The following is a 24,928-nucleotide window of genomic DNA, read 5'->3' as shown; positions in this document are numbered from 1 at the left end:
TCCCACCACTCAGAGATGGCTACTGTTAATATTTGAATGTATTCATCTCTATCTTTTTTCTATACCAATATGAAACTATTTAATGTATAAAATTGTAAATAATATATTTACTGCTTTGCAATACTTTTTCTACTTAATAATATTATATGAGTATCTTCTTACATTGCCAAAGATTCTGAAACGTGAGTTTTGATGTCTGCGTGGCATTTCCCTTATGGATGCGTAAGTAGGGTAACTATGTAATTTATCGTCCAAACCAGGACACCTCTAAGAATGAAGAAGGTGCTATTAATATTACATTGGGGTGCTGTTTGCCAGCCTGGCCTTCCCCCTTTCACTGTACTAACCTGCCTCATATATATTAAATCTTTAAGAGGAAGAAAATTAACAGAATGAAGGATATGAGACTTAAATGGATATAGAAAGGAGTAAAAGATTTGTTGAAGTGAATTCATAGTCAAAGCTGACTAAAATTTGATGTTTGTTTAAGGGAATGTACTTTGTCCTAAGATAAAATGGCTGCTTTTCATAAAAATCAAGGTAGAAATATGTAAGAAAAGGCTTGAATGTATATAGAAAGTTGTAGAAGATATTGTAGAAGGTAGCATTAGGTAAAGGAATGTGTTTTGTAAAGGTGAAATTTGTCTTGAGATGAAGTAACTATAGTCTATATGGTTATGGATAGTTACAGGAAGTTTGTAAAAGCATTTTCTAAATTATAATAAAATTACACTGGGACACAGTGATTGTCCCAGGCCAACCAGGACATATGGTCACTTATATATGTCATGTGCTCTCCTTTCTGCCTTCCCAGAAAGAATGAAAAATGCGGTAACACTTTCAAAATTACAAGAAACAAGCTATACAAACTCTTCAGCATAAGTCTTGCTTCTTTTTGTTTTTTGTTTTTTTTTTTTTTAAAGATTTATTTTTTATTTATTTAATTCCCCTCCCCTCCCCCGGTTGTCTGTTCTCTGTGTCTGTTTGCTGCGTCTTGTTTCTTTGTCCGCTTCTGTTGTCGTCAACGGCACGGGAAGTGTGGGTGGTGCCATTCCTGGGCAGGCTGCTCCCTCCTTCGCGCTGGGCGGCTCTCCTTACAGGGTGCACTCCTTGCGCGTGGGGCTCCCCTACGCGGGGGACACCCCTGTGTAGAACGGCACTCCTTGCGCGCATCAGCACTGCGCATGGCCAGCTCCACACGGGTCAAGGAGGCCCGGGGCTTGAACCGAGGACCTCCCATGTGGTAGACGGACGCCCTAACCACTGGGCCAAAGTCCGTTTCCCTTGCTTCTTTTTGTTTTGAGTAGTATAAAAAAACCATTTTCTTTACATAGAAACAAAAAACAAAATAAAAGCTTCAGTTAAACCTTACCACTAAGATACCCAAGTAATCTCTGCTACCCATCATTGTTTTAATCACACTATACCTCTGTATAGGCATACCATAATGTAGTTAACCAATCACTTATTATTGGACATGTTAGATTCCACAATTCTACTATTGCAAATAAGCTACATAAAACATTCTTGTACATAAATCTTGGCACTTATCTGCTAATTTCCTTAGAATTCATTCTTAAAGGAATGTAGAAATATTTTTAAGATCTTTAAATCATAGTGTCAATTTGCCTTCTAGAAAGTCTGTATACTGATTAACACTCAGAATATGAGAGTCTATTTTACTGTTATCTTGTCAACAAAAGGCATTTTCATTTACCAATTTGATAAGTATATTAATTTGCATTTTATCATTAATAAGATTAAAATGTCATCTATGTATTTCTTTACTGTGGGGTTATTGCCCTACTTAAAACCTTTCAATGACTACCTACTGTTTCATAATAAAGTCAGCATTGGTATCATCTCACATAATCAAATATGACAATTTGCAAAGTGGGGAATGCTTTAAGCCAAGATAGAAGTGCTCTGTTTTACCCTGAGAAATAGGCAGATTATACAGTAAATGCAATGAGATTACGCAAAGAAAAATATTATTGGTTAAGCAAAAACAATAAGAAAAGCAAGCCTTATAAGAGATTGGAATGCTAATTAACAAAACTTATTTACCCCTAACCAAAGTCCTGGTTTCTAGGAAACCAAGACCCAGGTTTAAAGAATATCAGAACATCCTAGCAGTTGTGCAAAGTCGGAGAGTCTCAGAGAGCTTGTCTCACAGATAACTTGTCTTAGGCATATATGGGCAATTTCAAGATATACAGACATGTATACTTTAGTCATTTATAAATAAGTTGGCCTTTGCTTTAGACACATATGGACACGTTGCCCCTGGGCCCTTGCCAATTCATTCAACAGTGTGATATTGTCTCTACCTCTCTAATCTTACCACTCCTTTTTTTCCATCATGCCACTCATACTCTCCGCTCCCCCATTCCTCTTTTCTTCAGCCATACAGGCATACTTAAGAGTCTCCAAGCTTTCTTATACTCCCATGCCTTTGTGTATGATGGTCCTTCTACCCGAAATGCCTTTCTCCACTTTATACAGCTAACAAATCCCCGTTTACCCTTCAAGATCCACTTGAGCAGTTTTCTTCTGTGAGACTGTCCTTCAAGCTCAGGGCAGAATTAATCCTACTTTCCTTTGTCCCCCTTTTAGGTCTTCTATATGCCTTTATTATAGAAATATTTGTGCTACATTGAAACTACTTGTGCATTTTTCATTTTGTTTTATTTTTCACAATCTCTCAGCTCCTTCAAGGCAGGGATTGTATTTTATTTTATTCCCAGCACCTAGCATACTGCCTGGCATAGAATAAATCCTCAACAAATATAGGTTGATTGAATACTGAATCAATATTGCAGGGACATTCAAGTATGGGGAAAGGTATGGGCATAGCTGAAAGACCATTTTCTATCTTATCATTAGCCTAGAAACTTGATATTTGCTTCTACTAAACAAGCTACTTTTTAGAGAGGGAGTGCCTTGTTCTTTCTTTAAGTGGTCTTTTGGAAGGGTTACAAAGCAAGCCCCAGGTTTAGAAAGCAGCAATGATATGCACGTGCACAGAGCTCAGGAAGCACCCTAGATTCTCTGAATATTGACTTGCTCAGGATTGTGCTTTTAGTAACTAATATTAGGGAAAATGGAAGCTTTCTGGATAATAGGGTTTTGACAATCAAACAGGACTTTAATCTCAAGAAAGGGATGCCTAATATAAAAAAAAAAACCTAAATACGTATCTGGATAGCCCACTGTCTATGGAAAAATAAGTAAGTGATACTCACATGACAGTGAATACCTGTGATTTTCCAACCCTGGTTTCTGAAGCTCCATGGTGTATAGACTGCTGTGGGACTGCTTCAGAGGGAGGAAGGGAGGTTTTAGTTTGCTAAATGCTGCTGGAAGCAATATGCCAGACATGATTGGCTTTTACAGTAGGTATTTGGTTAAAAACTTACAATTCTGAGGCCATGAAAGAGTACAGATGCAGGCATCCCTGAGCTGCAGCTGTGGGCAGTCAGGCGCATGGTAGGATACAGTGGTGGCATAGACTTATCTCCCCCCTGTCCTCCAGGCCTCTTTGCTTTCAGCTTCTAACGTAAGTGACTTCCTCTCAGCTTCTAGCTTCCAGGGCCTTCTCTCTCAGCTTCTGGGTTCCTCTCTGTTTCTGTAGCCTTTTTCTGTGTCTGTGTCTTTGTCTTTTTATTTCTCCATTTATAAAGGATTCCCCTAAGAGGATTAAGACCCACCCTAAGGTCACACAATCTAATCAAATGCCCTTAATGAAGTAATTTAATCCAAAGGTCCCACCTACGATAGGTTTACACACACAGGAATGGACTGGCTTTAAGAACAGGATTTTCTGGGGTCCATGAAAGTTTCAAACTGCCGCAGGAGGGAAGGTGGTTAGGTGGGCTGTAAGTTGAGAGCTTGCCTGGTTCCATGGCTCACATTCCCCTCCTTGGCTTTTTAATCAGTTTAAACAGTTAAACACTTTTTAACTGTTTCATATGTTGGACACAACAGAAGATTTCCTTTGAAGAAAGGATTCTGCTGTGAAAAATGTTTTTAAGTTGAAAACCACTGGACTAGGTCACATACATTAGTGTTACTTGGATATAGTGGTTTCAGCTAAGCTGATGCCAGCTGACTTAAGTTAAAAATACTTTGACTCACAACTCGTGTCTCTCTTTCTGTCAAGCTGGAGGAGCTCACAGAGGCAGAGGATGCTCTCTCTGAAGCCAATGCATTGAACAACCACAATGCTGAAGTATGGGCCTATCTGGCTCTGGTCTGCCTGAAAGTGAGTGTTTATTATCCTTATATCATGCTCTGTTAGGGCACACAGGTAAGCAGGGCCAAGTAAGTAAGAGACAGCAAGATAGCCATTAATGACAAGACAGTTGAGGTCTGATGAGCTCCAGATTTGGTCATTATCCTGATGACAAAGGAAATACCAAGTCTGAGTGACCCCTACTTGGAATGTGCTTAAAAATCATATATTTGGGGGAAACAGATGTGGCTCAACCAATTGGGTTCCCATCTACCATATAGGAGGCCCAGGGTTTGATGCCCAGGGCCTCCTGGTGAGGGCAAGCTGGCCCGCGTGAGGAGCTGGCCTATGTGGAGTGCCGGCCCATGCAGGAAAGCTGCCCTGCATGGGACTGCTGCCCAGCACAGGAAAGCTGCCCTGCACCAGAGTGCAGGCCAACAAGGAGAGCTAGTGCGGCAAGATGACATAACAACAGACACAGAGGTGTGAAAAATAAGAAGACGTAGCAGAACAGTGAGTTGAGGTGGCGCAAGGGAATAATCACCTCTCTCCTACTCCGGAAAGTCCCAGGATCGGTTCCCGGAGCTGCCTAATAATACAAGCAAACATAGAAGAACATACAGCAAATGGACACAGAGAGCAGACAGTAGGGGAAGCAGGGCGGGGGGAGCGTAGAGGGCAGGCAATAAATAAAATAAATCTTAAAAAAAAACCCACATATATTTGGGTGTGTTTGTCTGGAAAGGAGGTTCTAAAATGGGATGAGTACTGTATCAGAATGTAAACAAAGTCAAGGACCAGCAAAGGAGTTGGATGCTCTGCTTGTCTTTCTGAACGGTTTCTTCTTGTTGAACTGTTGACTGAATGAGCTTTTCCTTGATACAAATGGGAAACTGGAGGTGATATTGCAGGGTTTGTGATATCTGCTTTACCTGTAGAAAATAACATTCCCGTAGTAGACTTCTGCACGTCAGTCTAAGAAGGTCAAACTGAGAATGAGAGTGCCTCTCAGTTTTCCGTGAGCCAATATGACAGCAAATTGACAGGGAGTATTTTAATTTAAGAGAAATGAAGAAAATAAATATTACTGGATTTTCTTTTTGGACTTAATATCCTGAATGTAATGTGATAGTTTCACCCAAATAGCATTTGGTGCTGGCTGTCAGTGAGGTGCTTTAGTTCTCTTCCATGTGCACTTCATTCCTCCTATAAGTTAGACTCAGCTTCTTCGCAGTCTAGTGGTCTCAATTTGAAAAGAGCAAGGGCTTCTAAAGACCTAGCCTCTGAGAACTCACACACTATCTCTTCCACCACATTGCACTGATTAAATAAAATCACAAGTCCAACTCAGATTCAGGGAAAGGAGAAATGAGAAAGTGACTACAACTTTTAATGGAAGAACTGGCAACATCACATTGCAGAGAGTATTGCAATGAAAGCGTAATTTATCAGGAGCGACTATTATCTACTACAGGACCTGTATTAGTTTTCTATTGCTGTGTAACAAATTACCACAAACTTAGAAACTTAAAACAACACCAATTTATCATCTCACAGTTTCTACAGGCCAAAGTCCAGAATGCTCAGCTGATTCTCTGCAGCCAAAATCAAGGTGTCACCTGGGCTGGACTCTTAACCAGAGGCTCTGGGGAAGAATCTACTTCCACACTCAATACTGGAAGAATTCGATTCCTTGTGCTTGTGGGATGGAAGTCTCCATTTCCTTGATGGCTGTTGGTCAGGGGCTGCTGTTGGCTTCTAGAAGCCACCAATATTTGTTGTCTTGTGTCCCCTCCCCATCTTTAAGCCAGCAATGGTTTGTCAAATCCATCTCATGCTTCGAATCTCTCTGGCTTCCCTTTCTACCCCCAGCCAGAGAAAACTCCCTGCTTTTAAAGGATTCACTTGACTGTGTCAGGCACATCAGATAATCTCTAAAATTTAAAGTTAAGTGACTCGGGATTTTAATTATATCTGCACTTCACAGCAGTACCTAGATTAGTATTTAGTGGGATAATCTTGGGGGGCCATCTTTAGAATTCTGATTACCACAGGCCTCATATTTTCAAATGTCATATAATTACCAGATTTTATCTAGGTTCCTGGCTATGCTACAGAAATGAATTTCAAGAGCATGCTGGGTGAGTTAGGTCAGTAATTTATTCAGGTAGGGAGGAAAGAGAAATGAGAGAAAATAACAGAGCAGGGGTCCCAGGTAGAGAGGAAGGGGGTGAAAAGGGATAAAGAGGGCAGATTTACAAACTACAATTCCCCATTATAGATTATAAATCCCCAATCCCCATTATAGATTATAAATCCCCAAGTTTACTTGCCTGGCCACAAGGCAGAGGAAAAATGGTGAGAGGAGTGCACAGAGGGCAGGAACGAGTCCAGAGGCAAGAGAGCAGGGTGAGAGCACGCTAAATCCTCAGTTTGCTTTATAAACTATTAATTATTCCACCCTTTTTCTAATGGCAGGGGAGGGGCTCCAGCTCTTTGCTGTTTTGATTGATCACCCACCCATCAATCCCCTAGTGAGGACTCAATGATAAAGTCCCTAGGGAACATCTGGGGCCTTTCCTTGCTCCCAAAAGAAGTCTTTGTTCTGGATGGCAGAATCTTGGGGGCGGGGGTCCTCCAGCAGCCGTCTTGGGGGTTACTGAGATCCACACGGACTCTCTGCCAGGTTCCAGATCCATCTATTAATTCCCTATCTTACTAGCCTGCTTCAATATGATTTAATCTTTGACTCATAAATTAATCAAAGCATGTTTTAAATTTCCAAATATATCTGAGTCTTTTGGCCTAGCATTTAGTTGTTGGTTTATAATTTTTATTGCAGTGTGATTTGTATGTATTTGTAGAATCTCTTTTTGTGGTTTAGCAGGTATTGTGAACTTTTATGAAGAACTTAATTTGTGTTCAAAAAGAATATATTCTCTAATAAGGGCAGAGTTATAGATTAGTATTTGAGCTCAAGGGTGTTAAATGGTTTATTCAAATCTTAGATGTCTTTATTTTTTTTCCTATTTAATCTGTCAGCATCTAAGAGAGAGGTACATTAAAATCTTCTTTATGGACCTTTTAGTTTAAAGATGAGGAAACTGAGGCTCAAAAAGCTCAAGTGACTTGCCCAGGATCTCATAACTAGTTGTGGCAGAGCTTTGAACAGAACTCAAGCAAACTGGAGCTTCATGCTCATGCCCAAAAGAGACCAACTGAGCTCATAGAATTATTAGAAACAATTCATTGTCATTTTAAGTCATTCAGTTTTAACAATGGTTTGCTGGGCTGTGGTTATAACTGAAATGGTGAAAATGAATAGAAACAAAGCTACTATATGTCAGAACTGTGGATGCAATTAAAATAATACATAGAGGGTGATTTATAGCCTTAAATACATCTATTAGAGAAGAAGATTGAAAATCAATGAATTAAGCATTAAAATTAAGAAATTAATAAAGGGGAAACAAGGAAATCCAAAGAAAGGAGAATCAAGAAAATAATGAGGAAGCGGACTTGGCCCAACAGATAGGGCGCGGTTCAAACCCCGTGCCTCCTTGACCTGTGTAGAGCTGGCCCATGCGCGGTGCTGATGCGCACAAGGAGTGCCCTGCCACGCAGGGGTGTTCCCCATGAAGGGGAGCCCCACGCACGGGGAGTGCACCCTGTAAGGAGAGCCACCCAGAGCGAAAGAAAGTGCAGCCTGCCCAAGAATGGCGCAGCACACACGGGAGAGCTGACAAAGCAAGATGATGCAACATAAAGAGACAGATTCCCGGTGCCACTGATAAGGATGGAAGCGGTCACAGAAGAACACACAGCAAATGGACACAGAGAGCAAACATCTGGGGGGTGGGGGGGGGAAGGGAAGAGAAATTTTAAAAAATTAAATCTTAAAAAAAAAAAGGGTTAAGTACTTCCAGGAAGATGGCCGATTAGAAAGACAGGGGACTCTCTTCTCTCCCAGAAAAGTAGCTAGAGGACTAGCAGAAATGGCCAGGAAAAAATGTCTTCTAGGGTTTAGGACACCAGGAGAAGGCCTAGAAGAGAGGAAAAAGGAAAAGAGTCCTAATGGCAAAACTGTGAGTTAAAATCCAGGGCTGCCACTGCCATACCCTCCCCCACACTAAAGACACTTTTGAATATTCAGGCCTCTGAGCTGGTGGCTGTAGACAAAGGGGGCTGCAGAGACCCACCTCCCCAGGAAAGGGGAGAGAGGGACACAGCCTAAGGCTGACTCAGGGTTTGACCCACTAATTTGCTCTGCTGTGTCCCACCAGCCCTCCAGGCCAGGTGGGGCCACACCATTGCTTATCCTGAGCGCCAATACAAGACTAAACAGATCCCACCCTCTCAATCTCCCTCTCTACTACCCGGGACAGAGGGAAGTGGAATTATTCCCTACCCTGGAAAAGGGAGGAGGCTGCCAGTGAAGGTTGGAAAACTGTCTTTGAGAAAGTTTGAATTACAAGGCTCTTAGCTTCTAGGCAGGAACCTGTGTCACATCAGTCCAGTCTGGGCTGTCAAACGCACCCTGATCTGGCATTGAACTGAGAGGGCTGCCGAAGTGCACCATCTGCTGGCAGACCAACGAAGTGCACGTGAGGAACTTAAAACTAAATAAGTAAGAGAGACTTTTTCCGGCCTTTACAGCCTCCCTCCCTAAGGCCCTAGGAAGCAGGTCTGCAACTCATTACTCCGTCCAGAGCCAAGTTTTAAACAACTACAGGGGTAATCCTAAAGACCCAGATCGAACCAAGAATCAAAGAACAGCAGTAACACACAGTTTCCTGCCACTAAATCCCTACGAAAGAGAAATTGAGCATCTGAGTAAATTCACCATCCTAATCAGATGCTTTGACATCAGCAAAAAAATCATGAGCAATACTAAGAAATAGAGGACATGGTCTAAGAAAAGGAATATATCAAAGCCCCAGAAGAGACACAGGATCTAAGACAACTAATGAATGAGATGCACACAAATTTCCAAAATCAAATTAATGAGTTGAAAGACAATATGGCTAAAGAGATAAAAGACATCAAGAAGACATTGAACACTGTAGACCACATGTGGTACAGAAGTGCTCCAAAATGTATTCACCAGGTGCAGTGAATGTGCCACAATGATGGAAGAGGTTGTTGATGTGGGAGGAGTGGGGTGGGGAGGTGGGGGGTATATGGGTCCTCATATTTTTTGAATGTAACATTTAAAAGAAAGTAAAGAAGAAAACAAAAGAAAACAAAAAAGCAAAACAAAAAAGAAGACATTGAACAAGCAAAGAATTTGAAAACCTGAATAGAAAGGTAATAGAGCCCATGGGAATGAAAGAAATAATAGGTGAGATCAAAAACACATTAGAGGGGAGCAGATATGGCTCAAGTATTTGAGTGCCTGCTTCCCACATGAGAAGTACTAGGTTTGGTTCATAGTGCCTCCTGAAAAAAAAAAAAACAAGCAAAACAAATGAAAAAAAACCAACTCAAGTAAGTGATATAGCTCAGTGGTTGAGCACTGGCTTCCTACATGCAAGGACCCAGTTTCAATCCCCGGCCCCTGGTACCTCAAAACAAAACAAAACAAAACACATTAGAGGTATACAACAGCAGACTTGAAATGAGAGAAAGTATAAGTGGTACCGGAGACAAAACAGCTGAAATTGAAGAAAGAAAAGAATGGAAAAAATTGAGCAGGACTCTCAGGGAGTTGAACAACAACACAAAATGCAACAACATACGTGCCATGGGAATTCCAGAAGGAGAAGAGGAGGAGAAAGATACAGAATATTTGAGGAAATAATAGCTAAAAATTTCCAAACTCACAGAAATGACCTTACATGTCCAAGAAGCACAGCATACCCCAATCAGAATAAATCCAAATAGACCTACTCCAAGACAAATATCTCTGTCAAAGAGAAAATTCTGAAGGCAGCAAGGGAGGAGCAAACCATCACATACAAGGGAAGCCCAGTAAGACTTAGTGTGGATTTATCATCAGAAACCATGGAGTCAAGAAGACAGTGGTGGAAGTGGATATGGCTCAAGCAATTTGGCTCCTGTCTACCATATGGGACATCCAGGGTTCAATTCCCAGGGCCTCCTGGTAAATGCAAGCTAGCCCGCACAGTGAGCTGGCCTGAGTGGAAAGCTAGCCCACATGGCAAGCTGGCCTGAGCAGAGAGCTGGTGCAGCAAGATAACACAACAAAAAAGAGGCACAAAGGAGAGACAATAAGATATGCAGCAGGGAAGTGGACTTGGCCCAGTGGTTAGGGCATCCATCTACCACATGGGAGGTCTGCGGTTCAAACCCCAGGACTCCTTGACCCGTGTGCAGCTGGCCCATGTGCAGTGCTGATGCGCACAAGGAGTGCCCTGCCATGCAGGGGTGTCCGCTGTGTAGGGGAGCCCCACACACAAGGAGTGCACCCCATAAGGAGAGCTGCCCAGCGTGAAAGAAAGTGCAGCCTGCCCAAGAATGGCGCTGCACACACGGAGAGCTGACACACCAAGATGATGCAACAAAAAGAAACACAGATTCCCAAGCCGCTGACAACAACAAAAGCGGACAAGGAAGAAACACGCAGCAAATAGACACAGAGGACAGAAACTGGGATGGGGGGGGAAGGGGAGAGAAATAAAATAAATAAATAAATCTTTTTAAAAAAAAGATATGCCGCAGACCAGGGAGCTGAGGTGGCACAAGAGATTAAGCACCTCTCTCTCACTCTGGAAGGTCCCAGCATTGGTTCCCAGTGCTGCCCAAAGAGAAGACAAGCAGACACAGAAAAACGCACAGCAAATGAACACAGAGAGCAGACAATGAGGGGAGGGGAGAAAAAAATAAAATAAATCTTTTTTTAAAAAAGAAGACAGTGGTAGGATACAACTGGTATATTGAAAGAGAAAAACTGCCAGCCAAGAATTCTTTATCCAGCAAAATTGTCCTTAAAATATGACAGTGAGTATAAAATATTAACAAACACACAGAAACTAAGAGATTTTGTAAAAAAGAATCCACCTTTACAGGAAATATTAAAGGAAGCTCTATAGCCTGAAAGAAAAAGATAGGAGAGAGATTTGGAGGTAAGTATAGAACACAAGAATAGCAGAAAGGATAACCTATGAGTAAAAAGACATGAAAATAAGATATGATGTATGAAAAGCAAAGAATAAAATGGTAGAAGTAAATAATTTATTTACAGTAATATCATTGAATGTGAATGGATTAAACTCTCTAATCAAAAGTTATAGGCTGACAGAATGGATAAAAAAACATGGGCCAACATATGTTGATAACAAGAGACTCACTTTATACCCAGGGATACAAAGCAACTGAAAGTGAAAGGTTAGAAGAGATACTCCACGCTAATAGTAATCAAAAAATATCAGGGGAAGCCATAATAATATTGGGCAAAACAAACTTTAAATGGAAAAAAGTTGTGAGATATAGGAGTCCATTTATAGAAATAAAAGGAACAACCCACCAGAAAGATATTAGATTGGTGCAAAAATAAGTGTGGTTTTGCATTGTTGAAATTTGCCATTTGATATTGGAACATACTCTTAAATAAATGTGGTTATGTTATACATCATTTTAATGTGCATTTCTCGCTTTGTGTTTTTTTGGTAATGACTTACTAGTTGTTTATTTTATATTTTATATTATATATATATATACAGCAAATTTGAACGATTTTCTTATTTGAATTCAAAATGGGTCGTAAAGCAGAGGAGACAACTCACAACATCAACAGTGCATTTGGCCAGGACCTGCTAATGAATATACAGTGCAGTGGTGGTTCAAGAAATTTTGCAAAGGAGACAAGAGCCTTGAAGATGAGGAGCATAGTGGCCAGTCATCGGAAGTTGACATCCAATCAATGAAGCTGATCCTCTTACAATTACACAAGAGGTTGCTAAAGAACTCAGTATCAACCATTCTATGGTCATTTGGCATTTGAAGCAAATTGGAAAGGTGAAAAGCTCGTTAAGTGGCTGCCTCATGAGCTGACTGAAAATCCAAAAAATCATCATTTTGAAGTGTCATCTTCTCTTACTCTACACAACAACAATGAACCATTTCTTGATCAGATTGTGACATGTGATTAAAACTGGATTTTTTTATGATAACCAGAGATAACCAGCTCAGTGGTTAGACAGAGAAGAAGCTTGAAAGCACTTCCCAAAGCCAAACTTGCACCAATAAAAGGTCATGGTCACTGTTTGATGGTCTACTGCTGGTCTGATCCACTACAACTTTCAGTCCTGGCGAACCATTACATCTGAGAAGTATGCTCAGCAAATTGATGAGATGCACTGAAAACTGCATTGCCTACAGCCGGAATTGGTCAACAGAAAGGGCCCAATTCTTCTCCAGGACGACACCCGACCACACATTGTACAACCAACGCTTCAAAAGTTGAACGAATTAGGCTACAAAGTTTTGCCTCATCCGCCATATTCACCTGACCACTCACCAACCAACTAACATGTCTTCAAGCATCTCAACAACTTTTTGCAGGGAAAAACCAGCAGGCTGCAGAAAATGCTTTCCAAGAGTTTGTTGAATCCCAAAGCACAGATTTTTATGCTACAGGAATAAACAAACTTACTTCTCATTGGCAAAAATGTATTGATTGTAATGGTTCCTAGTTTGATTAATAAAGATGTATTTGAGCCTAGTTATAATGATTTAAAATTTACAGTCCAAAACTGCAATTCCTTTTGTACCAACCTAATATAACAGTCATAAGTATCTATGGCTCTAACCAGGGTGTCCCAAAATACATTAGGTAAACTCTCGCAAAGCTGAAGGGAGAAATAGACAACTCTACAATAATCATTGGAGACTTCAACGTACCACTCACATCATTAGATAGAACAACTGGACAAAAGATCAACAAGGAAACAGAGAAATTGAACAATATGATAAACGATGTAGAGCAAACAGACTTATACACAACATTGAACCCAAAATCAGCAGTTTATACATTCTTCTCAAGTGCCCATGGAATTTTCTCCAGGATAGACCACATTGTTAGGTCACAATGCAGCTCTCAATAAATATTAAAAAATTGAAATTATACAAAGCACCTTCTCAGATCATAATGGAGTGAAACTGGAAATCAATAATAGACAGGAAAAAGGTAATTTGCAAATGTGCGGAGGCTAAACAACACAATCTTAAATAATCAGTGGGTCCAAGAAGAAATTGCAAGTGAAATCAGTAAATATATTGAGACAAATGAAAACAAGAACACAACCTATCAAAACTTACGGGATACCATGAAGGCAGTCTTGAGAGGGAAATATATAGCCCTAAATGCCTATAATTAAAAAAGAAGAAACAGCTAAACTCAATGCTTTAATTGAACAACTGGAGAGACTAGAAAAAGAACAGCAAACCAGTCCCAAAGCAAGCAGAAGGAAAGAAATAGTAAAGATTAGAGCAGAAATAAATGAAACTGAGAACAAAAAGCTGGAGAAAATCAACAAAACCAAAAGCTCATCCTTTGAAAAGATAAAATAAAATTGACAACCCCCTAGCTAGACTAACAAAGAAAAAAAGAGAGAAGATGCAAATAAACGTAATCTAAAAGGAAGGGAGTAAGTTATGACTGACCCTACAGAAATGAAAAGGATCATAATATTATATTAAGAGAAACTGTATGCCAACACACCAGACAACCTAGATGAAATGGACATATTCCTAGAAATGCACAATCTACACTGATACTACAAGAAATACAAGAACTTAACAAAACGATGACATGTAAAGAGATTGAATCCATCATCAAAAATCTTCCAACAAAGAAAAGTGCAGGACCAGATGGCTTCAAAGGTGAATTCAACCAAGCATTTTAAAGAGTATTAATATCAATCCTGTTTAAACTCTTCCAAAAAATTGGAAAGGAGGGAAAATTACCCAACATATTTTATGAAGCCAACATCACCCTAATACCAAAACCAGATAAAGATACTACAAGAAAAGAAAAGTACAGATCAATCTCTCTAATGAACATAGATGCAAAATATCTCGCCAAAATACTTGCAAATCAAATCCAACAGCATATCAAAAGATATACATTATGACCAAGTGGGATTTATTCCTGGTATGCAAGCCTGGCTCAACATAAGAAAATCAATTAATGTAATACACCACATTAACAGTTGAAGGTAAAAAACCACATGATCATCTCAATCAATGCAGAAAAGGCATTCAACAAAATCCAGCATCCTTTCTTGATAAAAACACTTCTAAAGATAGGAATAGAAGGAAAATTCCACTCTGATAAAAGGCATATATGAAAAACCACAGCCAACATGGTACTCATTGGGGAAAGGTTGAAAGCTTGGGAACAAGACAAGGATGCACACTGTCAACATTGTTATTCAGCATTGTACTAGAAGCTCTAGCTAGAGCAATTAGACAAGAAAAAAAAAAAAAAATTAAGGGTACCCAAATAGAAAAAAGGAAGTACAACTCTCACTGTTTGTGGATGACATGATCCTAATTTAGAAAATTCTAGAATGTCTATGACAAAGCAACTTGAGCTAATAAATGAGTTCAGCAAAGTGGCAGGATAAAAGATCAACATGCAAAAATCAATAATGTTTTTGTACACTATTATTGAACAAAGTGAGGATGAAAGCGGGGGGAAAAATCCATTTACAACAGCAACAAAAAGACTCAAATACCTAGGAATCGATTTAACCAAAGAAGTACAGGAATTATATGTAAAAAACTACAAAACAATCCTAAAAAAAATCAATGAGTACCTAAACAAATAGAAATACATTCTGTGTTCATGGACTGGAAGACTAAATATCGTGAAGATGTCAGTCCTACCCAAACTGATTTATAGATTCAATAAAATTCCAATCAAAATTCCAACAGCCTACTTTACTGAAATAGAAAAGGCCTACTTTACTGAAATAGAAAAATTCATTTGGAAGGGCAAGTGCATCTGAATAGCCAAAAGCATACTAAAAAAGAGGAGTGACATGGGGGGAATTTCACTTGTTCAATATTTCAGTTGACCTTGAAATATATTACAAAGCTACAGTGGTCAAAACAGCATGGTACTGGCATAAAGATAGATATGTCAATCAGTGGAATAGAATTGAGAGTCCAGAAATAAACCCTTACCTCTACATTCAATTGGTTTTTGACAAATCTACCAAGTCTGTGTTGATGGGACAAAACAAATGGTGCTGGGGGAACTGGATATCCATAACCAAAAGAATGAAAGAGGACCCCTATCTCACTCCCTATGCAAGAATCAACTCAAGATGGATCAAAGACCTAAATGTAAAAGCCAGCACTATAAAACTACTAGACGAATATGTAGGGAAACATCTTAAAGCCCTTGTGGTAGGTGGTGGTTTCTTGGACCTCGCTCCAAAAGCATGCAACAAAAGGAAGAATAGATAAATGGGACCTACTCAAAATCAAACACTTTTGCACCTCACAGGACTTTGTTAAAAGGGTGAAAAGGCACCTGACTCAATGGGGGAAAATATTTGGAAATCACATGTCCAGTAAGGGTTTAATAGTCATGAAATATAAAGGGATGTTACAACTAAAAAAGACAAACAACCTGATTTTTAAAATGGGCAAAAGACTTGAATAGAGATTTGTCCAAAGAAGAAATACAAATGGCCAAAAAAAAAAAAAAAACCCGTGAAAAAATGTTCAACATCACTATTGACTAGAGAAATGCAAACCAAAGCCACAATTAGATAGCATTCACACATATCAGAATGGCCACTATTAAAAAGACAGAAAACTACAAGTGTCGCAGAGGATGCAGAGAGATAGGAACACGTATTCACTGTGGGAATGTTAAATGATACAGTCACTGTGGAAGACTATTTTGGCAGTTTCTAAAGAAGTTGCCACATGATCTGGCAATACCACTACTGGGTATATACCCAGAAGAACTGAAATCAGTGATATGAACAGACATCTGCATACTGATGCTCAGAGCAGCATTATTTTTGATTGTCAAAAGTTGGAAACAACCCAGATTTCCATCAACCAATGAATGGATATAGAACCTGTGGTTTATTCACGTGATAGAATACTATGCAGCTGTAAGAAGAAATGAAGTCATAAAGCATATGACAATATGGATCAACCTGGAGGACACTATGTTGAGTGGAGCAAGCCAGACACAAAAGGACAAATATTGTACAATTGTGCTACTATGAACTAAATATATTGTGTAGCATATTGTGTGATTCCACTTATATAAAATATAAATATAAATCAATTTATAAAGATGAAATTAGATTAGTGGTTATGTAGGGCTTGCGAAGGCATGCTAAGGGATGTGGAATTTATCTTTTTGGAATAATAAAAGGTTCTAAAATTTTTGTGGTGATGAATGTACAACATTGTGAATTTACACTTTGGATAGATGGATAGATAGGATGGTATGTGAGTATATCTAAATAAAACTGCTTAATAAATAAATTCATAATTGTGGAAGAATAGCCAGAATTAGCAGCTATGTACAGCAGAGGAAACAGAGAGAGATTGGGAGGTGAAGAATTTTCTTGTTTATTTCTTTGTTTATTATTATTATTATTATTGAAATAATGAGAATGCTCTAGTAATGATGGAAGTGAAGAATGCAAAACTATGTGATTATACCAAATACTATTGATTCTACAGTTTGGATGAATTGTAAGGTTATTAATATGTGCCAATAAAATTTATTTGTTTAAAAAAACAAGTTTCAAAATACAAGGGCAATTTCTTGCTAAAAAAAGGGGGGGGGCTTCAGTACTGAAAGAATAAACAAAACTGAAAAACAACAACAGAAAACAAAAACAAATAATGGTTACTGGTTGGGCAAGGGGAACAGGGCAGATAAGAGGGGTGGAAATAAGACTTAAATGTATACTTTACTATATTCTTTTGATTTTTGAATCATATAAATATGTTATCTCTTCAGTAAGGATTAACATGAAGGGTTGATTTGGCAAAGTTGCTGGGTAAAACATCAATATAAAAATCAAAATAGGGACGTGAACTTGGCCCAGTGGTTAGGGCGTCCGTCTACCACATGGGAGGTCCGTGCTTCAAACCCCGGGCCTCCTTGACCCGTGTGGAGCTGGCCCACGCGCAGTGCTGCTGTGCGCAAGGAGTGCCGCGTCACGCAGGGGTGTCCCCCGTGTAGGAGAGCCCCATGCGCAAGGAGAGCTGCCCAGCGCGAAAGACATTTCAGCCTGCCCAGGATTGGCGCCACACACACGGAGAGCTGACACAGCAAGATGATGTAACAAAAAGAGGCACAGATTCTCCTGCCGCTGACAACAGCAGAAGCAGATAAAAAGAAGAACACACAGCAAATGGACACAGAAGACAGACAACTGGGGTGGGGGAAGGGGAGAGAAATAAAATAAATCTTAAAAAAAAAATCAAAATCATCAAAATCAAATAGCATCAGAAACAACCAATTTGAAAGTTAAAATTTTAAAATCCCATTTAAGTCCTCTTTGGAGAAAACTTAAAATTTTTATTGACATGAAAGAAAAATCTAATGCTTACATATGTCATGTCAATGGGAAGGAAGTTTCGATAACGTAAAGATGAAAAATGTTCCCTATCTAAATTTAATGCAACTGCAATTAAAATAATAAACTTTTATTTTGAAATAATTTCAAAATTACAGGAAAGCTCCAAAAATAATACAAACCCCATATGGAGAATTATATTTTCTCTCTCCCAGATACCCAGATCTGCCAAATTTTAACATTTTGCTACATTTACCATTCATTCTATCTGCCTATCATCTATTTTTTAGACATCTGAGGCAGATTGCATGCCTCATACCCCTTGAACATAAAATTCTTCCAAGTGCATTTCTTCCTATGAACAACAATATTCATTTATGTAATCACCTTAAGTGCAGTTTTCAAATTCAAGAAATTTAATGTTGATATAAAGTTTACATTCTATATTCGTTTTTTCTTATGCTCCAATAATGTCCTTTTGAGCATTTTCTCCTTCATTCTTAGATTCCATCCAGTATTATGTATTGCATTTAATTGTCATTATCTCTTTAGTTTCTTTCTTTCTTTTAATTGTTGAAACATACACATAGCTTAAATCTTCCCATCCCAACCCCTCCCAAGCATACCATTCCGTGAAATTAATCACCTCCACAATGCTGTATTACCCCCACCACCATCCATTACTATAACATTCCCTTCATCCAAATAGAAACCCTACTCTTCCTGCATTAACTCCCATTGCCCCTGCAACGGAATGTTATTCAGCCATAAAAAGACATGAAGTTCTGATACAGGTGACAACATAGATGAACCTTGAGACATCATGTTGAGTGAAATAAGCCAGACCCAAAGGCACAAATACTGTATGAGCTCACTGTAGGATTATTACGTATTATCTAATATTAAATAATTAGAATAAAATTTATAGAGTCTGAAACAAGAATACAGGTTACCATTGGCTGGGATAAGGGTAGGGAATGGAGAGTGTAGCAGTTTGATATGGCTCTGAATTCCAAAAATAGATATTGGATTATGTTTGTAATCTGGTCTGTACCAGGACATGATTAAGTTATGATTAGTGCTTTGATTGGTCCATGTCATTAGGGTGTTGAGTCCCCACGCATGGCAAAGGATGGAGTTGAGGATTTCTGATGTTGGAGTTTTGATATTGGAGTTTGATGAAGTCTTAAGCTAGAGCCCGGGGAAGTAAGGTCACAGAGGAAACAGAAGCAATCCAGGAAAGAGAAGCAAGCCCCAGGTGGAGAGCACCTGAGCCAGGAGAAGACTACAGAGGAATAGAGACAGCTCCTTAGACATGGCTGAAATCCAGGGAGAGAGACAGAGCCTTTTGCCTGATAGTTTACAGCTGACCTTGTGGAGAGAGGCAAAGTCTAGAGAGCCTCATAGTCTACAGCTGACCTTGTGGAGAAACAAGAGGAATTGAACCCAGAGGAACCCAGGAAGCCTGAACCCTCACAGACGTCGGCAGCCATTTTGCTCCAACATGTGAAAATAGACTTTGGTGAGGAAAGTAACATATGCTTTATGACCTGGTATCTGTAAGCTCTGACCCCAAATAAATACCCTTTATAAAAACCAACCAATTTCTGGTATTTTGCATCAGCACCCCTTTGGCTCACTAATACAGACTTTGATACCAAGGAGTGGGGAAGTGCTTTTGCAATTACCAAAATGCTGGAATGGTTTTATAAATGGGTAAGGGGTATTTTTTGGAGGAATTCTGAGATGCTTGGAAGAAAAGGCCTACAGTGCTTTGAAGAGACTGTTGGTAGCAATATGGATGCTAAAGAGACTTTTTTAAAAAAAGATTTATTTTTTATTTATTCCCCCCACCCCTGTTGTCTCCTTTCTGTGTCCATTTGCTATATGTTCTTCTGTGTCCGCTTGCATTCTTGTCAGCAGAACTGGGAATCTGTGTCTTCTTTTGTTGCATCATCTTGCTGCATCAGTTCTCCATGTGTGCAGCACCACTCCTGAGCAGGCTGTACTTTTATCACACTGGGTGGTTCTCCTTGCAGGGTGCACTCCTTGTGCGTGGGGCTCCACTACACGGGGGATACCCCTGTGTGGAATGGCACTCCTTGTGCGCATCAGCACTGCGCATGGGCCAGCTGACCACACGGGTCAGGAGGCCCTGGGTTTGAACCCTGGACCTCCCATATGGTAGGCAGACACTCTATCAGTTGAGTCAAATCCACTTCCCTAAAGAGACTTTTTATGATGCCATAGAAGTAAATGATGAAACTATTATTGGAAACTGGAAGAAAGGCGACCCATGTTGCAGCAAACTTAGAAAGATTAACTCCTGGTGTTTTATGGAAGGGAGAATTTGAAAATGGCAAGCCTAGGCATTTAGCTGAAGAAATTTCCAAAGTAAACCCGGAGAATGTGGCTTGGCTTCTGCTTGCAACTTATAGCAAAATGCTAGATGAGAGGAATATACTGAGGACTGAACTGTCAGGCACAAAGAAAATAGGAACTAATTCTGGAAATTCGAAGCCTCTGAAAATCAAGCTCCCAGAAGAAAGTGCCCCATTGGACGAATTAATTAAAATGGGAACTTGTAAATCAGGATTGAAGATGCAGTTATGTCAGAAAGACTTGTGGAAAGTCTTACTGTCTGATAGCTTGGACCCCTGCTTCTTGCATGCTAAACCAACAAGGTTTTTGAGAAAACTGTATGAACAAAACCATTGTCACCTTGGACTAAAAGGGACATGGAAAGGAGAAATTGAAGGAGAAACAGATTTAAGAGGAAAACCATGGAAGCTGAGATCTGGAATTAAGACATCACCTTGGGCCAAGAGAGGAACCTCACCCATGTGTATAGGTGAGTTTGCACCAGCAGTTGAAGAGGGTTGATGTTCCCACCTGATGTTCTGGGAGAGTTTTGCCACCTCAGGGTACAGAGAGGGTGGAGCACATTTCCCAAGGATTATGGCAGTTAAAGTCAGCACCCCACACATCTGAGAGGGGTTGACCTGTCCCCCATGGATTAGGGAAGGCCAGGTGGTCAAGTTGTTGCTCTGAAAGGGTTGAGCCTGCAAGGTAAAGGTTAGGGAAGGCCAGGTGGTCAACTCATTGCCCTGAGTGGGTTGAGACTGTTTGCCAAAGGTACTGGGGGGGTTAAGACTCTAACCCAAAGATTGGGTAATGTGTGGTAATCACCCCAACAGTTTTGGAGGGTGAGGTCTGGAGCTTGGTCGACCCCCAGATGCTTGATGAGGGTGGAACCAAGAAAATGCCATTGGGCAAGCATGTGGAAAGGGTGGGTTCCCATAAGGCACCAAGAAGAAGAAACCATCATCTTAAGAATGACTCTCAGGAAGTGGACTTGGCCCAATGGATAGGGCGTCCGCCTACCACATGGAAGGTCCGCGGTTCAAACCCCAGGCATCCTTGACCTGTGTGGAGCTGGCTCATGTGCAGTGCTAATGCACGCAAGGAGTGCCATGCCACACAGGGGTGTCCCCCACGTAGGGGAGCCCCACACACAAGGAGTGCACCCCGTAAGGAGAGCCGCCCAGTGTGAAAGAAAGTTCAGCCTGCCCAAGAATGGCCCTGCACGCACAGAGAGCTGACACAACAAAATGACACAACAAAAAGAAACACAGATTCCTGGTGCCGCTGATAAGGATAGAAGCGGTCACAGAAGTACATGCAGTGAATGGACACAGAGAGCAGAAAACCGGGGGGGGCGGGGAGGGGGTGTTAGGTAAAAAAAAAAAAAAGAATGACTCTCAGACTGAAATCGTATGCCCTGCAGGTTTACTGAACTGTAGAGGACTCCGTGACTCATGTTTCATTCCCAATTTCTCCTTATTGTAATGAAATGTTTATCCTTTGTCCATTTGTGTATTGGAAACAGATAAATTGTTTTGTAAGTTTCAGAGGTCTATAGCAGGCAGGACTTTGCCCCAAGACAAACTGAATTTCTTTAAATTGATTGTGATATGATTTAGTACTTGCATTGTTACTGATTTAAGTTTTTTTCAAATATTGTAATATCTTTTTGGAATTCACATGGTGGATTGTAGCAGTTTGATATGGCTGTGAATTCCAAAAATAGATATTGGATTATGTTTGTAATCTGGTCTGTACCTGGGTGTGATTAAGTTATGATCAGGGCTTTGATTGGGCCATGTCATTAGGGTGTTGAGTCCCTACCTCTTGATGGATGGGGACTCACAGATAAAAGGCATGGCAAAGGACAGAGTTAAGGGTTTCTGATGTTGGAGTTCTGATTTTGGAGTTTAATGTTGAAGTCTTAAGCTGGAGCCTGGGGAACTAAGCTCACAGAAGAAACAGAAACAAGCCAGGAAAGAGAAGCAAGCCCTGGGAAGAGAGGACCTGTACCAGGAGAAGAACACAGAGGAATAGGGACAGCTCTTTAGACTTTGCAGAAACCCCAGGGAGAGAGACAGCTGTTTGCCTCATAGTCTATCACTTACCTTGTGGAGAAAAGAGAGGAACTGAGCCCAGAGGAATCTAGGAAGCCTGAACCCTTGAAGACGTCGGCAGCCATCTTGTTCCAACGCGTGAAAATAGGCTTTGGTGAGGGAAGTACCTTATGCTTTATGGCCTGATATCTGTAAGCTCCTACCCCAGATAAATACCCTTTATAAAAACCAACCAATTTCTGGTATTTTGTATCAGCACCCCTTTTGCTGACCAATACAGGGAGTTAATGCTTAAATTGAACAGTTTTTATTTGAGTTGATGGAAAAATTTTGGTGATTGGGGTGATGGTAGCACAACTTTGTGACTGTAATTAACAGCACTGAATTAAATATTTCAATGTGGTTTAAGGGAGAAGATTTGGATTCCATATATGTTACTAGAATAAAAATTTTTAAAAATCCATGGAACTGCATAACACAGTGAACCCTAATGGACTATAGTTAATAGTATAGTATTACATGGACTACAGTTAATAGTACAGTTATAAAAATGCTCTTTCATCAATTTTAACAAATGTACCACACAAATGAAAGGTGTTAATAATGTAGTAATAGAGGGGTATATGGGAACGCTGCATTTTATGCATGATTTTTCTGTAAACCCACAACTTCTCTAATAAAAAACAATCAAAAGAAGAAGAAAATTCAAATCAATAACCTAAATGTATTACTAAAGGAACTAAAAAAAGAAGAGCAAACTAAACACAAAGATAGTAGAATGAATGAAATAATGAATAGAGAAAACCAATTAAATAAAAAATTCATTCTTTGAAATAATCAACAAACTTGGTAAATCTTTAGCTTGACTAAGAAAAAGAGAAGATTCAACTAAAATCAGATACATAAGTGGGGGTCTCACTACCAGTTTTACAGAAGTAAAAAAGAGTAAAAGAAAATACAATGAGCAATTGTGCATCAACAAATTGGAAAACCTAGATGAAATGGACAAATTGCAATAACACACAAATTACCAAATCTTTCTCTAGATGAAAAAGAAAATCTCAACAGAGCTATAACAAGTAAGGGGATTGAATTAGTAATCAAAAATCTCCCAACAGGGAAGCGGATTTGGCTCAATGGATAGAGTATCCACCTACCATACGGGAGGTCCAGGGTCCAAACCCAGGGCCTCCTGCCCCTGCGGTGAGCTGGCCCACAAGCAGTGCTGATGCGCGCAAGGAGTGCCGGGCCATGTAGGGGTGTCCCCTGCTAGGGGAGCCCCACATGCAAGGAGTGCACCCCATAAGGAGAGTCGCCTAGCACGAAAAAAGCACAGCCTGCCCAGGAGTGGCGCCGCACACACACAGAGCTGATGCAGCAAGATGACAAAACAAAAAGAGACACAGATTCCCCGTGCTGCTGACAAGAATACAAGCAGACACAGAAGAACACACAGCAAATGGACACAGTGAGCAGACAATAGGGTGGGGAGAGGGGGAGAGAAATAAATTTTAAAAATATATTTTTTTAAATCTTCCAACAAAGAAAATTCCAGGACCAGACAACTTCACTGATAAATTCTACCAAACCTTTAAAGAAGATTCAAAACTAATCTTTCTCAAACTCTTCCAAAAAATTGAAGAGGGAATGCTCCTTAAGTTATCATATGTGTCTATTTCCTTGCTACCAAAGCCACAGATGGACATCGTAAGAAAAGAAAACCACAGGCCAGTATCTCTTATGAACATAGATGCAAAAACCTCAGCAAAATACTAGCAAACTGAATTTAGCAGCATATTAAAAGAATAGTACACAATGACCAAGTGGGAATTATCCCAAGAATGCAGGATAGGGAAGCAGATGTGGCTCAAGTGATAGAGCTTCTGCCTACCATATGGGAGGGCCTGGGTTCGATCCTTGGGTGGGGTCTCCTGGTGAAAAAGAAGAAGAGAAAGCATGCCCATGTGGCAAGCCATTGCCCGTGTGGTGAGCCAGTGCCCACACGAGTGCCCATGCAAGCACCCGCATGAGCCAGTGCCCCACACAAGTGAGTTACGCAGCAAGATGATGATGCATCAAAAGAGAGACAAGGGGAGAGTCAAGGTGAAGGACAGCAGAAACCAGGACTGAGGTGGCAAAATTGACAAGGAACCTCTCTCCCCATCAGAGGTCTCCAGGATCGACTCCCAGTGAATCCTAGAGGAGAGAAAATGGGAAGAGAAGACAACACAGGCAGCAAAAACAGCAGGCGGGCGGGGAAGGGGGGAAAATAAATAAATAAATCTTTAAAAAAATAGAATGCAGGGTAGTTCAATTGATTTAAGAAAATCAATCAAATAATACACCATGTTAGTAGAATGAAGGGGAAAACACATGATCCTCTCAATTGAGAAACAAAAAATCATTTGACACAATCCAATGCCCTTTCATGATGAAAGCACTCAATAAACTAGAAATAGGAGGGAATTTCCTCAACATAATAAAGGCTATATATTTTTAAAATTACATCTAACTTCATATACTTTGGTGAAAGACTGAAAGCTTTTCCTCTAAGATTAAGAACAAGACAAGGATGCCCACTTTTGCTACTTCTCGTCAATATAGTACTGGAAATCTAGCCAGAGCAATAAGGAAAGGACAAGAAATAAAAAGCATTCAAATTGAAGAAGAAGAAAGAAAATTATTTCTCTATGTAGATGATATGATTATATATATAGAAAAACCTAAAGATCCTACATACAGAAAAA

General features: G+C 40.0%; 1 protein-coding gene across 4 annotated transcripts in view; it reads left to right on the top strand.

Moving 5' to 3' along the window:
• The window catches only part of CFAP70 (cilia and flagella associated protein 70), a 151,519-nt gene that overhangs the window by 121,720 nt on the left and 4,871 nt on the right, over nucleotides 1-24,928 (top strand). For all 4 annotated transcript variants that reach the window (XM_058299008.2, XM_058299007.2, XM_012531118.4 and 1 more), the window contains one exon: nucleotides 4,163-4,264. In XM_058299008.2, coding sequence (XP_058154991.1) covers nucleotides 4,163-4,264 — 102 coding nt within the window. The remainder of the gene's footprint in view (nucleotides 1-4,162; nucleotides 4,265-24,928) is intronic.

The sequence above is a fragment of the Dasypus novemcinctus genome, chromosome 6 (assembly GCF_030445035.2).
Source record: "Dasypus novemcinctus isolate mDasNov1 chromosome 6, mDasNov1.1.hap2, whole genome shotgun sequence".
NCBI lineage: Eukaryota > Metazoa > Chordata > Mammalia > Cingulata > Dasypodidae > Dasypus > Dasypus novemcinctus.
Note: the sequence above shows the minus strand (reverse complement) of the source record. Positions and strands in the feature narration are given on the sequence as shown.